This window comes from Tiliqua scincoides, chromosome 6 (genome assembly GCF_035046505.1).
Source record: "Tiliqua scincoides isolate rTilSci1 chromosome 6, rTilSci1.hap2, whole genome shotgun sequence".
NCBI lineage: Eukaryota > Metazoa > Chordata > Lepidosauria > Squamata > Scincidae > Tiliqua > Tiliqua scincoides.
In genome coordinates, this window is record NC_089826.1 from 31,793,675 (window position 1) to 31,808,183 (window position 14,509).

Sequence of the window (14,509 nt, forward strand, 5' to 3'; positions counted from 1 at the left end):
TTGAGAATTTGGCAGAACAATAGTAACTATCAAATACAATAAAATCCAGTCTACCTGATAATATTCATAACTGCCTTCCCCCAAGAATTAAAAAGGAGCAAGCCAAATGAAAACAGGTGTCTGCTGAAAAGCAAATATATTTATTATGCACTTTCATATACATAAGGATTTTTTGCTTAATATAATACAAGAAATAAAACAAAATTTTACAATGTGAAATTCAATGTACATTATAGGCTATTTACAACCCAGTCCAGGAAAATAAAAACAAAAAAACAAAAAAGACAAAAAACAGTCTTATCTGCGCACCAAGTTATTTGAAGGGCTCCCATGGAGAATATTGAGCAAAAACAGATGCTTGCATAGCAGCATAGCTGGCAGGAGAAAATTATGCTTTAAATAAAGGGGAAAAAAAAGACATTTTCTAATACTGATCGTGACAAGGGCTACAGGTAATAACTCTTCCTTACTATGTTAGATTTTGATAGATGAATTTGCCATTAGGTTCTCTTGGCAGGCAAGTGGTAGAGATAATGTTCACAGTCCTTCCTAGTCTCTCCATCACGAATTGGGACACCTTCCCTAGTCCATTCTGGGTGACAGCTTTGGACAAGACAGATAAAAGTGAGATAAAGCAGGACAACAGATACAGGGAGCTATGGAATGGAGAAAATGAATGGTCTCAAAACCTGGTTTGTTACAGCTGTTTCTTTGTTACAGGTCTGGCCAGGTCATAGTTTAACAGACAGAAACGTACTACACCCAATTACTCCCAGTTTCAAAAAAAGAATTGCTGATATATAAGGGAGATGACTTTGATCTTTCTCTGAGAGGGTCCACAAAAACACACACTAAAGCAATATGGCTCTGAAATTGTTCCCAATCCTATTCCTTCCCCTCCAACACAGCAGCTCCAAAATGGCTACCACTGAACCCTACAGGGGTGCAGTTCTGGAGATGATCTCTGGGTAAGCCTCTACAGTGTGCGCAGGGGTAGTCTACTTAGACCTGTACTAGTTAAATAGCTGGTGCAGATCCGCGTGGACCTGTGCTGCGGGATCAGGTCTGGGAAGGGGGTTGGGATTTGGCTGTTTGGGCTTAACAACCATGATCTATGAACGATTTCATTTCCTAATGTTTCGCCCATGACTTTGGTGGGCATTTTCAAAAGACTAGAGGTGAGAACCACAGACCGTTTGTCTCAACCCAGAGCAACCAACAACCGTTTGCTGATCTTCTACTGAAATTGCACAGGAAGTTTCCTTTTGAGTCTGGAAGGTAGCAGTTTTCTGCTGACCTCCTTTTAGCCCATTTCTGTTAACAGGGGCGTTACCTCTCCTGCTCTTTCAAATGTCAAAATTATGCTGCTGAAAACATGAAGCTGCCTGTGTATCCTCCTTGTAAAGATGGCCAGAAGTTTTATCAACTAGTCACAAGGTACATACTGTAATAAAAAGCAATACTATTAAATAAATACAATCTCAGCAACAGCTGAGATCCAAAAAGGAAGGCAATCCTTAGAGATATCGTTCTGCAGACCAAAACATACAACGAATAAGCAAGAAGAGCTTTAAACTTGTGTGGTATTGCAAATGTCCAGTACTTGAATTTCAGAACAAGTCAGCAGAAGTTTATAAGCCATTCAGCAATGTTCTTAAAAGTTTCTGCAAAGAACACTTAAGAATTTTTTTTTTGCAGGTATCCCAAGAGATACTAATAATTCTGTAGTGAATTCTGTATCACTACCAAGATATTCCTCACTGTGATTGACAGGGATCAACATTCGGGGACCTGCGTATTGCAGTTATCCCAGATGGGGTGAGCCATTGCTTATGGAACAGCATTCTCCCTGACACAACTACATCCTTGTCAGAGAGGACAGGCCATCCGGGAAGGGGGGGGGGGGCGCGGAAACTATGAATTTGTTACAGCAACTCCGAATCAGAACTTTATAGGAATGAATGAAAACCACGGGAAAAATAGAGCTGCATTTTGTAATATCACTGGGATGAAGAACAACCTGATCCTGATTATCTCAGCCATTTGAGAATTTACTCCTATCAGTAAATCTGAGCTTCTGTTTTTTGGTCACACAAATGTGACAGGATACGGGGAACAGGATTTTATATAGGTAAATATTGTTGTATGTCTTCTTGGAACAGTTTTTCTGTTTACAATTACCAAGGGTCAAAAGATTTTTTTTAAAAAAATTCATACGGACATACCCCGGTATCTGAGGGGGTTAAGTGAAACCACAGATAACAGGAGATGTGTCCCCCATGCTCCAGAGGTGAGGGAACCTGAGCTCCCCTCACCTCTGGAGGGTCTTCTGAGGCCCACAGAGACTTAGCACAACCGCCTGTGGCTGCTATGGACCTCAGAATGATGGAAAATAGTGAAAAAAATAGTGAAAAAAATGTTATTTCTGGTTTTCGATCAAAATTGAATTTTTTTTTTTTGCTATTTTTGATCATTCTGAGGCCTGCAGTGTTTGCGCATGGCCTCTGCAGACCCCAGAAGACCCTCTGGAGGTGAGAGGATTCCAGCTCCCCTTACTTCCAGATGGAGGCACGAGGGGGGGGGTCTGCGGACCTGATTTGCGAATACCTGAAACCATGGATACAGGCCCCACCCTTTATTTAAAACAGGAATGACTGAGGTTCAAAGTTCTATAAAATCCAGTTTTATAAACCTATTTTAAATGGAAGCACACCTTTCACTGATAAAATTATCAAGACGTTAGGTAGCTCAGAATTTACAACTGGTATCCAATTCAGGTATAATTCAACAGACAACTGAGAACCTGAAAACAAATATTAATAGCTTTGGCGAGCAGAGCGAGGTTTGGGGTAGCTGCTACCAGAATGAATGAGCTGTTGCTGCAACATCAAGCACGCAGCAAGTTCTCACTGCTGGTTCCAGGAACACCGACTTGTTGATGGCTCCTGCAGATATCATTTGTGTGCCTGTGAAAGAGTCATACGCTGAGCCAAGCTGTAGAACCTTCTGTTCCTGACTGGCAGAGGGTTTCCAGGTCTTAAGCAACTTCTAAGCCTGAGATTCTTTTGGATGATGCCAGACAGTGGAAACGGGCCCTTCTACATGCAAAGCATGTGCTCTGCTGCTGAGCTGAGCTCCTCCCAAGGGAAGCTTGGAGGAAGGCATGGGGACTGCTGGAAGCTGTTGGCACAGCCACTGCTGGTTGCCTCTTCCTGAGGCAAGTGTATGCAGGGGAGGCTTGAGTACAAAAAAGCCTTCATTAAGTGGGTAGCATGAGAAAAAAAATCTTACTACCTCACAAATAACCTTTAGCATGAGAAATAGTGCTTGATGGATTGTGCTATACCCCTCTCTCACAGCTGACTGGAAATGAACACAAGTACTGCACTTCTGTCAACACGGTCACAAGAGTCGCTTTTCCTGAGAGAAATAATTGAACTACACAAGCAACTGCCTACACACAATGTAGCTGTGATGCAAGGTGCACCGAAGAGCAGCTGTGTTAGGGCCTGTTCACACTTTCAAAATCTGCTCCATGTTCTGTGCCTGTAGTCACGTGTGCTGCATATATGCCCATGACTGCATGAGGGAATGCAGGATGTGACCCAATTCATCCATGGTTACAACTGCCACAATCTGGTATTGGTATCTGGGAAAAAGTGATCCTTGAGTTACAACTCTGAATTTCTGTCCTGTATCTGGGGGTAACTCAATTCATACAAGATATTTTCCATGCATACGGCAGCCCCTGTGTGGATTTTGATCAAGCAAATGTGCCATAGTCTGTTTAAGTCCTGTGGCACCTTAAAGTCTAACTAGTTACAATTGTGTCACAATATTGTTGGTGTAACCAGTATAAAAAGAACTACATCATTTAATTTTGGCTCAAACAGCCTTTAATAACATTTGTTATTAAAGGGAATTTATAAGTGACTGAGTTAAAGGGGGCCCTCCTTGATCTTTAAGGTGGCACAGGACACGCCAAGTTTGCCTTTAAAGCTGTACGCCAAGTTTCTTTACCACATGAATATAAAATAAATACAGAAAGGATTGCCTTTCAATACAGTCCATTGTGGCACATGGACACTGATCAAGCCTTCTTAAACAGGAAACTCAAATTCCTAGCTCTCACCCTCAGCTGTGTGAGGAAAAACAGCACAGATATTTGGCTACTAAGGAAGAAATAAAAGTGCTTATTCTGTGTATTAAGTACAAAGTACACAAAATAAAATTTATGAAGCACAGAAGGTTACATTAAAGAAGGCAGCCTTAAAACTTTTAGGCACATTACAGTAATCAAGGTAACTGTACTGCAGCGATCACATTCGTAGTTTTCAAGGTGGTTCAACAAGCAGGATGTGCTTTTATCCCAGCCCAGACGACAAATGATTCCAAGCAGAAGCTCTTCTTTCTATTCGCAGTGTTGCGGGGTTGCCCTAAAACACACACACACACACAAATTGAAATGCCATATTCCAATAAGATCACCACACAACTATGAATATGCTGGGGTTTATCACAATCCCTCTAAAGTCCAAGGATGCCTATTAAATGACTGGTAGCTGAAATTTCACTTGCAAGTATCCCCCCTCCCCGGACTGCGTTTGAAAGGAAATGCAGGGTGCATGCAGGGCTGAACTGCAGCCCCCAGTCATGTTCCCCCTTGCACATGTAACATGTAGCATCACTTTTACCACCATGTTGTGCATTATTCCACATTATTGACTGACACAAGCAGGGACGTGCACAATGTTGCAAAGCAGGTAAGTGGGTTCCTAAACATTGCAGGGGACCAAAGCTCAACATGGAGCTCCTGCTTTGGCATTAGCCCTGCAGGACAGCATAACATACAATCTGACCCTCAGAAACCCTGTAAACAGTGTTGACTTACAGCCTAGTCTACTGAGGATTGGGCTGTCACATGCAGAGCTTTTGAGAGCACTGCTGCATGACGTGACAGCACTCCCGGTCCATTGTTAGAGCTGCCTACGCCCACTGGAGCAGGTAAGGCAGCGATAAGCGGTGGAAGGAGGTGGGCAGGTTGCAGGAGGGGGCAGAGCCAGCAGTGATGGTGTGTGCCTTTTTTTCAGCTTCCCTACCCTCTTTAGAGCTGGGGCAGGTTCAAGGAGACCCACTGAGGAGCTGAAAGCTTATGGAGGAGTACAGGGTTTTAATCTCCTTTCACCTCTGAAGCCCCTGATCTGTTCCACCCTCCCCCCATTTTTGGCACAACTGCACTGGGCTCTTTGAGATCCAAAGTCAGTATACCATAAGTTATCAAGTAGGGAAACATTCATTAATTGTAGGAGTGTGTGTATGTGTACAACTTTTTGTGCATTCCTGACTGTTATAGGCTCACTTGCAAGGCAACAATCTTAACTAATTTTATTCAATAATAGGAGATGACAATAACATTACCTTCAGTAAGACACAGGCTGGTCTTTTTTTAAAATGTCTCTTTACAGCCTATGTACATAAAAGCAGACCTAACACACAGCAGACCTAGCTTGTATCCCGTTACTGAAGTACTATACATCTCTCCTAGAGACCTTGATCCTTCAGATCAGACAAATACATGTATAAATTTAATCCACAGCTGCCTTGTGTTCAGGTCAAAATGTCATGCTTTCATCACACTCTAAGAATTCATTCTGATCAGACAACTGTGTGAAGTTAAATAAACTGGCAGTTTATTCTGATTACAGTTCATGGGTGCAACACTTTGGTGAGAATTTTGCTTCTAGAGTACTAAAAAATTTCACATCACTTATGGTGTCTCCTTTAACCACATAATTAAATACAGTGGACCTTTTCTTTCTTCCTTTTTGGGGGCAGGATCTGTATTGGGAGTGGAATGCGGCTCTACTCAAAACAATGGAAACTTGATTATGCATTTAAATACGAGGGCAAATTTACTCTTTGTTTTAAAATACATTGTATGCATGTCGATCAATTAAGTCATATCAATCATCTGAAACACACTGAAAAACACAGGAGTAACCAGCAAGCACTGAGCCATGTTATCATTTAAAACTCTTATGCTTTCAAGACCATGTGGTTAAGAGGTATTTTGTTACAGTGTACACATATCATTCACAAACTGGTTAGAGGTGGCTGGTGGTGTGGTAAGATTGGCAGGAATCAACCACTGGCACTGAAGAGCAACTGAGGCAGGGCTGCCAATGACCTTCTTGGTCAGTATCATGTGATGGCACTAGAGGAAAAGGTTCCTGCCTGGCTCATGTGGGCACAGGATGATTTGGCCTAAACGGAGTGCTGCTGGCAACTCAGCAGCCATGCACCTGTACAATGCTGGTCTAGCTGCCTTGTTGATGCATTGAGATGTGGGGCCTCCTGTCCTTTGGCCATTGCTTAGCAGCAGTAGCTGATGTCGACCCGTTGCACCACTTTGCCAGTCACCACTGAAAGTGGCTCACCTCTTACAACGGTGTTTCCTTCTTATAGTTGAAGCTGGGATCATTGCCCTCAATTTGAAGTTTTAAGGCTTGCTTAAGGCTCAACTCTGTCTCTGCAGAAGGATAGCCTTCCAAAACCTCCTGGTGCCCTCGATCCTGTACAGTTCGTGGGACGGAAACCCTACCGAGAAAAACCTGATTGCTCTGAAGGTGGTAGTTTGGATTCGTCATTATTCCATTTCTCTTCTTCTGCTCTCCGCTCTGTTGATGGATCAAGAACTGCTGCTGAGATCGGCAGACTTCCTGCTGTGCTGGAGGGACCAAAATTTTGCACTGAGTGTCTGTAGGCATTGATTTAAATGGCACGCTGGCCCCACATTTGGCAACGGGTATTCGCTGATCAAACTGAGTCATTTCGTATTCTAGAACTTTGGGCTGGGAGGAGGTGCTCTGCTTCGCTTTCTTTCCAGTTGATCCCGATTTGCTGGAGTTCTCCGGTTTCCCTGCTTTGCTTCCTTTTGTGGATTTCAAGCTAGGCTTCACTTGGCTCCATTCAAATTCACTGTTTGGTGAACTGTGATTCTGACTTAAGGAATGAGTTGTGGAAGAAGGAGAAACAATGGACTGCCTGCTTCGACTGCGGGGCAGCGAATGCTGCTGTATTTGTTCCGTAAAGGACATACTGTGAAAGCTATCGATTGGTACAGTCTGGGCAGTCGCTGTAGAGGAAGTGGTACGAAGAGAAGAGTTCTTTGAGCTTTTCAGGGAATTATTGGATAAAGAGGACTTCTGCCGATCGACTGTAGAATCGGGAGATTCAGAGGGAGAACTGAAAGCATGAGCAGGCCCGTTAGACAAGCCATGCAAAGCAGGCTGCACCTCTCCCCCACCAGTGCTCCCTGAACTGTTGGATTTTATGGTTAAAGACTGCATCTTTGAGGATGCAGACTGTAAGGGTTTTTGCTCCATCGTATGGACAGGAGACGGAGTGCAGCCGTTTAGACTAGAAGCACCATATTTTTCCAGTAATTTAATGATCTGGGCGTGCCCATTTTTGGCAGCCACACGCATAGCTGTGCGCCCAAATTGATCTGCGTGGTTTGGATCAGCCCCGTGTTCCAGTAAGATTTGCACAACATCGATGTGACCTTCCTGGGCCGCAATACAGAGAGCAGTAGCACCTTGATTGCACGTATGGTCAACAAGGGCCCCGTGCTCAATCAAAAGCTGAACCACTTTGACATGGCCCTGCCACGCAGCCGACTGCAATGCAGATCGCTTCTCGTTGTCCGAGGCATTCACGTCAGCATGGTACGTTATCAGCATCTGCACCATCTCCACATGGCCCTGCCAGCAGGACACATGGAGTGCTGTCCTTCCTTCTGCGTCACTTGCTTCAACATTGGCACCGTTTTCTAAAAAATACTCAGCCATTGTTAGTTGGTTTTCTAGAGATAAGATGTAAAGTGTTGGCCGGCCATCCGCATCTTTGTAATTCACATCAGCTCCATGGCTGAAGAGCAGCTCAACTATATCTCTGTGACCTTCTAGAGCAGCAACACGGAGAGCGTTTCTCCCATCGTAGCCTCTGTGATCAATATTCGATTTATTTTCCAGTAAGGTCTGTACGCAATCATAGTGACCTTCCTGAGCAGCCAATATGAAGGCTATGCGCCCATCATTGTCAATTTCATTTGTTCGAGCACCTTGTTCTATAAGTGCTTCACATATTAACCGGTGTCCTTCAAAAGCTGCCATGTGCAAAGGAGTCCATCCTGCATCATCTCTATGATTTTCATCTAACCCTCTATCTAGCAGAGTCCGTACTACCTCAACATTGCCTTGTGCAGAAGCTATGCTGAGAACTGTCCGTCCTTCACTATCAATGCTATCAACAGCTGCTCCCCAAAATAAAAGAGTATTTACAACTGAAGCATGGCCCATTGATGCCGCAGCAAGAAGGGGGGTGCGCCCATTGTTGTCAGTATGGTCTACATCTGCTCCACCTTCCAGAAGCAAGTCAACAACATCTACATGTCCTTCGTAGGCTGCTACCAGAAGTGGAGTCATGCCGTCTTTATCGCAATGATCTACCTCAGCGCCCCGGTCAATTAAAAGGCTCACAACTGAAGCATGTCCCTTACTAGCAGGTACACAAAGAGCAGCCACAGACAGAGCAGTCCTTCCATCCACATCCTCATGGTTTACCTCTGCACCATGGTCCAGCAGATGCTCCACAATCTCTTTATGCCCCATATATGCTGCTGCAATTAAAGCAGTTCTGCCTTCATTATCCGCTTTGTTGACCTCAGCCCCATGTTGCAACAGATTCAGCACAATATCTTCATGTCCTCCCCAGGCTGCTGCTCTTAAGGCTGTTCGACTATCGGCATCTGCACAGTCCACTTTGACTCCAGCATAAAGAAGAGCAGAAACCACCTCCGTATGCCCACCCCACGCTGCAGATCGCAGCGCTGTCCAACCATCGTGGTCTGTATGATTTATATTAGCAGCACATCCAATCAAACAATTGACAGCCTTGGTGTGTCCCTGCCGAGCAGCTAAAGTCAGTGCTGTCTGCCCATGAGTGTCTTCAATCTCCAAATCTGCTCCTCTGGAAACAAGCAAATTGACTACATCAAGGTTCCCACTATACGCAGCGTTGGCCAACAGTGTTCTCCCATTTGAATCACACTGGTTTACGGAAGCACCGTTATCCAACAAAGTTCGAATTGAATCTTCCCTTTCTAAAGCCTGCCGTACAATGCAAGATGTCCGATCATCTTCACTGTTGACATGAGCACCAGCTTTCACGAGCAACTGTAAAACTTCTTGTTCTTTGGGGATTAAGGTTGACAAAGAATCTTTGACAGGGGTTCCATTCCAGATCATCCACAAAGCCAACTCAGAGGTGTCCAACTGTAAGTTTGAATTAATCAGATGCAATGCAAATTCCTGAGCCTCCAGTGGTGACAAATCCTTGGCTCGACAGGTGTAACTCATAGCTAACATTCTGTGGCCCTCTGCTGCGTTGCACAAATACTTTTGGGTACAGTGCTTTACATCCAGCAGCCATTCTGCAAAGCTGTAGTGAAAAAGGATCTTTGTGTTCCCGAGTCCATCAACAAGAACTTTGGACAGAACGTCTAGCTTGCGTTGGAAGTCCTCCAGAGACAATGCCATGTTTTTGGTCCACACCGCATGGAACAATTCAACCGTAGTCAATGGCCTGCAAGCAGCAAGAATTACATTCAGAATCGGCTGGACCTTTGCAAACTGTTTTCGCACAAAAAGCCTCTGACAAAGCCAGAGGTAGAGGCCATTGAGTGTTCCAGGGATATCACGAATCTCTCGCAACATTATAAAGTTTTCCACCACTCCATCAAGGACACGTTCCAAATACAGAAAGCATCCACTGCTTTTGATGTGAAGTTGATTCAACATTTCTGCAGTTTCTTTTGTGAGATGCTGTCTTAGTGCTTCTTCTTGATCCAAACGATGAAGAATATACTGCTGAACATCTTTCACAATGTAAGCCTTTCGGAGGTCATCCAGACTTATTTTTCGGAAGCCTATGAAAAAGGTAAGAGAGGAAAATAATTAACATTTTTGAAGTTTAGTTTCATACAAGCTTTAATAGTCACTTGTTACCAAAGATTATCTGTCCATAAATATACTCTCTTTCCACACACACACGAAAGGTCCCGGAAAGCGTCCTAAGGCCACTTCCAGTTCTGTTAAAAGCTGTGCTCCAGTTGTCTCTGGAGGCTCTTCTGAAACGCGTGGAGGCTGCATGCAGTCTTCATGGGCTTCAGAGGTCAAAAACTGAAAGTGCCCTCCTAGGACCTCTGGAGGCCATTCTGAGGCCCCACTGAACAAAATGGGCTTACTTCCAAGTAAGGTAAACACAATTTTCAAACACCTCTACATATAAGAGAACACTAAGGTTTGCTCCACATCCTCTTTCAGTTACTTGGCTTAATTTAATTTTCAGTTTGTGGCTTAATAAAAATGAAAACACAATGCCAGATTTTACAGTCAACAGTTATTTGGCTAAAAACGAAAAATAAGCCAACACCATGAATTAAAGTAATTTAAAATCAGAAGTTCTATAAGGTGCAATTCGGAATATGTTAAGGGCTTAATCCTATCCAATTTTCCAGCATTGATGCAGCTATGCCAACAGGGTGGCGATGCAACCTGGTGGGGCAGTCTTGGAGGCCTCCTCAAAGTAAGGGAACATTTGTTCAGTTAGGGGACTGCATTGCAGCTGCATCAACACTGGAAAGCTGGATAGAATTGGGCCCCAAATCTGTTGAACATATACAGTTGCCTCATCTAGTAAGAACACTGGTCTATCTAGGTCACCATTGCCTACACCAAATTGCAGCATCTTTTGAACGTTTAAGACACTGGTCCTTTCAAGCTATGCCTGGATACACTAGCAATTGAATACGGGACCTTCTGCATTCAAATGATGTCTTCGACCACCACTGGGCTACAACTCACTTTTTAAATTTGTTGAAATTAATGGGTCTAAAAAAGGCTCAATTTTTGGCTGGGTTGCACTCATTGTCCATAATGCAAACTTTTCAGCCATTTTGGGTTCCCATCTTAGGCTCAGAAGTTTACATTTTAAAAGGTGACTGGAAGATTGCAACTTTCTGAAATGCTACTGAAATATGAAGTACAGTTTATTTATGGCTGTATAAGTGGATGATGTAACAAAAAGCAGGACTGACTGACTTTCATCTTGCATGGTCTTAAAGAGAGAGAGAGAGAGAGAGAGAGAGAGAGAGAGAGAGAGAGAGAGAGAGAGAGAACTGTAATGGACCACCAAAGTAATTTTAATTTAACAAACCATGAATGCATACACAAGATTTCCTAACACATATGGGATAACTAATCTGCTGTCTAATATTTTAAGAAGGTAAGTGTGTTGCAAATCAGATCAGAAAGTTGCCTTATCCCAAGCCAGATCATTGGTTCATTTAGCTCAGTATGGTTTTCAACAGGGTCTTTCCCAACCCTATCGGGAAATGCTAGTAATTTGAACCTGGGGCCATCTACATACAAAGCAGGTGCTCTAACCCACTGAGTTATAGGTCTTCCCTGAAGGATCTAGGACAGGGGTGCTCACACTTTTTTGGCTCGAGAGCTACTTTGAAACCCAGCAAGGCCCGGAGATCTACCAGAGTTTTTTTTTACAATGTTCGCGCCATCATAACATATAACATTTATGTGTACAATGTATGTTGGTGTACCTTGAGCCCCACTGAGTATAACAGGACTTACTCCTGAGTAGACATGCCTAGGATTAGGCTGTGAGGCTGCAATCCTAGCCACACTTACCTGGGAGTAAGCCCCATTGAGTACAATGGACCTTACTCCCGGCGTTTCCTCCCAGAGGCACCTGAAGGGGAGGGTCGGCACTCTGCGATCTACTCATTTTGCCTCGCGATCTACCGGCAGATCGCGATCCACCTATTGAGAACCCCTGATCTAGGACACCTACTGCCTAATCCTATCCAAAACACCATGAAAGCAGAATGCATGGTGAAAGCGTGAGGATCCAGGCAGAAGTGCCTGGAATTGGCATGTACATCGCATGGCATTGTGACATTTGTTGACACTGTTGGTTAGCACAAACAAGACTGCCAGCACAGTTGCTGGCAGCTGCACGCACTCACAGGTGGCCAAGACACCAGCACCAGGTAAGGCAGTGGTGGGTTTGGGTAGTGAAAGGGATGAGATAGGGACAGGGGAGTTTCTGGGCCGGATTGGTGGCACTCACATGCAGCTATACCCTATCCCCTTTTTCCTTCTTCACCTTCCTCAGTTCTGTGCCAGCAAAATGAGGAGACTCATGGGAAAAGTGGAGGCTTTCCATAGGGTAACGGAACAAAAATTCCCTTACTCTAAGGCAGGGGTGTCCAAACGTTTTGGCAGAAGGGCCACATCATCTCTCTGACACTGTATCAGGGACCAGGAAAAAAATAATTAATTTACATTTCAAATTTGAATAAATTTACATAAATGAATACATTAGAGATGGAAATTATATGAATGAATGAAGGTCTTGCAATAGTTCAGGGCTTATAAAAGGCCTTGCACAAAGGAAGGTCAGTGTTTCCTTTGCTGCCACTGCTGCATCACAGATGTGGAACAGCAAGAAGTGGAGGGAGCCCTCATCCCACAGCTCACGTGAGAGGTCAAACAGTCGCCCTCACGCTGAGAGCAGTTGCATCAGGCCAGCGTGGGCTCCAGCAAGCCACCAGAGGGCCAGAGGCTCATTGGAGACTGGGCGCTCCCCGAGGGCCAGAATGGAAGTCCTCAAGGGCCACAAGTGGCCCCAGGGCCGGGGTTTGGGCACCCCTGCTCTAAAGAGTCTTCTGCAAGTCCCCTCCCCAAGTACAGGATGCAACACAAGTCTTCTTGTCCAATATTCTTTGCAAAAATCCCAGCAACCAGCAGGCAGTATGTGATTTGCTCTGTTACTAGGTAGCATCTATCTGCCTATGTACTTCTGCCTATATACTCTGCTGCAAAGCAACTGATTTCAAACCAAAAACTTTAACATAAATGCCAACTGATTTTCTAATAATCAAAATTGTTTAGTACTCTTAGTATGCTTCTTTCTCTTGGGATAGAGGCCAACAAAAAAACTGCTTCCCTAAGGAGAAGGATCCCGATGAAAGTGTCATCTGGTCTACCTAATGACAAGGATGTAGCAAAAGAACAGACTACAGTATGTGATTTGATGATATGAGCTAAGTGTTGCTGTTTGTCCTTGGAAATAGTGTCAGATTTTGGCAATCCTCCCAGAACCACTTCTTTCAAACCCAGAAAACATTATACAGTCTGCACGTACTTTTCTGGAAGCAGTTTCTTGAGTGAAAGGAACTGCTCGATTTCAAGTACATGAATTTAAGAGTGCTTTTATAAAACTACATCTCAGCTCTCTTTCTGCAGTCAACTAACCTCAGCTTTTCTGCTGAGCAATTTGCATAGAGTCCCTGAAAGTAGGCCAATTTCTACCCATCTTTGAATTTCAAGCCATAAATGGTCATTAGGGTCCAACATATCTTGCAGTAAAGGCAGCCATACCACAAACAAACCAGGAAAGTTTAACGTATACATTCAGTTGGAAGTGCAATTGTTTTAAGTCATTTTTACTGAGTTTATAGCACACTGGGACAAACATGATGCTTTCCAATAAAGCTTCCTGTGGGACACCATGGGGTGATTAGAGTCAAGATGGAATGTGGAATTCCTAAGGGCAGCAATACTGCTGGAATGGTGGTCCAGAACAGGAGAGCTCTTGGGCCAGTCATGTGCGGTGTGGATTAACCAATCATGATGAATGAACATCTGCATATCACAGCATTGGCGCCAGATAAGTTCCATGTTGGCAGAACTGAGGCAGACTTTCAAAGTGTATAATCCCCCCTCCCCCATTACCCGTGATCAAGTTGCAGAAGAGCTGCTAAAATGCAGTTAACAAGTTAAATGCAGTTAACAATTCAAAATGTGCTTCAAGGCAGTATTCAACATGCAATGGGAACAGAACTGAAGCCTTAAAGCGCAGAGTTGTGCTCAGAACAACGTTCACCTACAGATAATTGAATCCAGGACCCGAAGAGGCTAAACTGAAGAGTTATATAATTTCTCTTAAACCAGAGGTTCCCAGACTCCTCTGAGGGAGTTGGAAACCTCATAAGTAGTGGCAAGGGCGGGTTGGCCTCAACACCACCATAGTGATTGTGGTGCCTTTGGGAAACCAGGGACAGTCTCATGTACCGGGGGGGGGGAGCCCCTGAATCCTCCATAAGGGTCCTGGAAGCTCACAGCCCCCTCTGCAAACCTCTGTGCAGCTGCCTGGGCTCCGATCTTCAACTCGAGCTCACTTCCAGTTCACACTATCGCAAACTGGAAGCGAGCTCCTATCAGAGCTCAGGGCAGCCACGTGGAGGCTCGCAGAGGGGGCTACGGGCCTCCAGGACCCTAATGGAGGCTTCAGGAACCTCCCAGGTATGTGAGACTGTCCCTGGGTCCCTGTGGTGCCGCAACCGCTGCGGTGCCGTCGGGGAATC

The 14,509-nt window shown here is 44.4% G+C and overlaps 1 protein-coding gene across 2 annotated transcripts in view; it reads right to left on the reverse strand.

The window, feature by feature from the left end:
- Nucleotides 1-2,206: 2,206 nt before the first annotated feature.
- ANKRD50 (ankyrin repeat domain containing 50) overlaps nucleotides 2,207-14,509 on the reverse strand; it is a 65,551-nt gene continuing 53,248 nt past the window's right edge. For both annotated transcript variants that reach the window (XM_066632001.1, XM_066632002.1), the window contains 2 exons: nucleotides 6,438-9,988; nucleotides 2,207-4,436 (listed from right to left, as the gene is read on the reverse strand). In XM_066632001.1, the coding sequence (XP_066488098.1) occupies nucleotides 6,441-9,988 (3,548 nt within the window). In that variant the 3' untranslated portion in view covers nucleotides 2,207-4,436; nucleotides 6,438-6,440. The remainder of the gene's footprint in view (nucleotides 4,437-6,437; nucleotides 9,989-14,509) is intronic.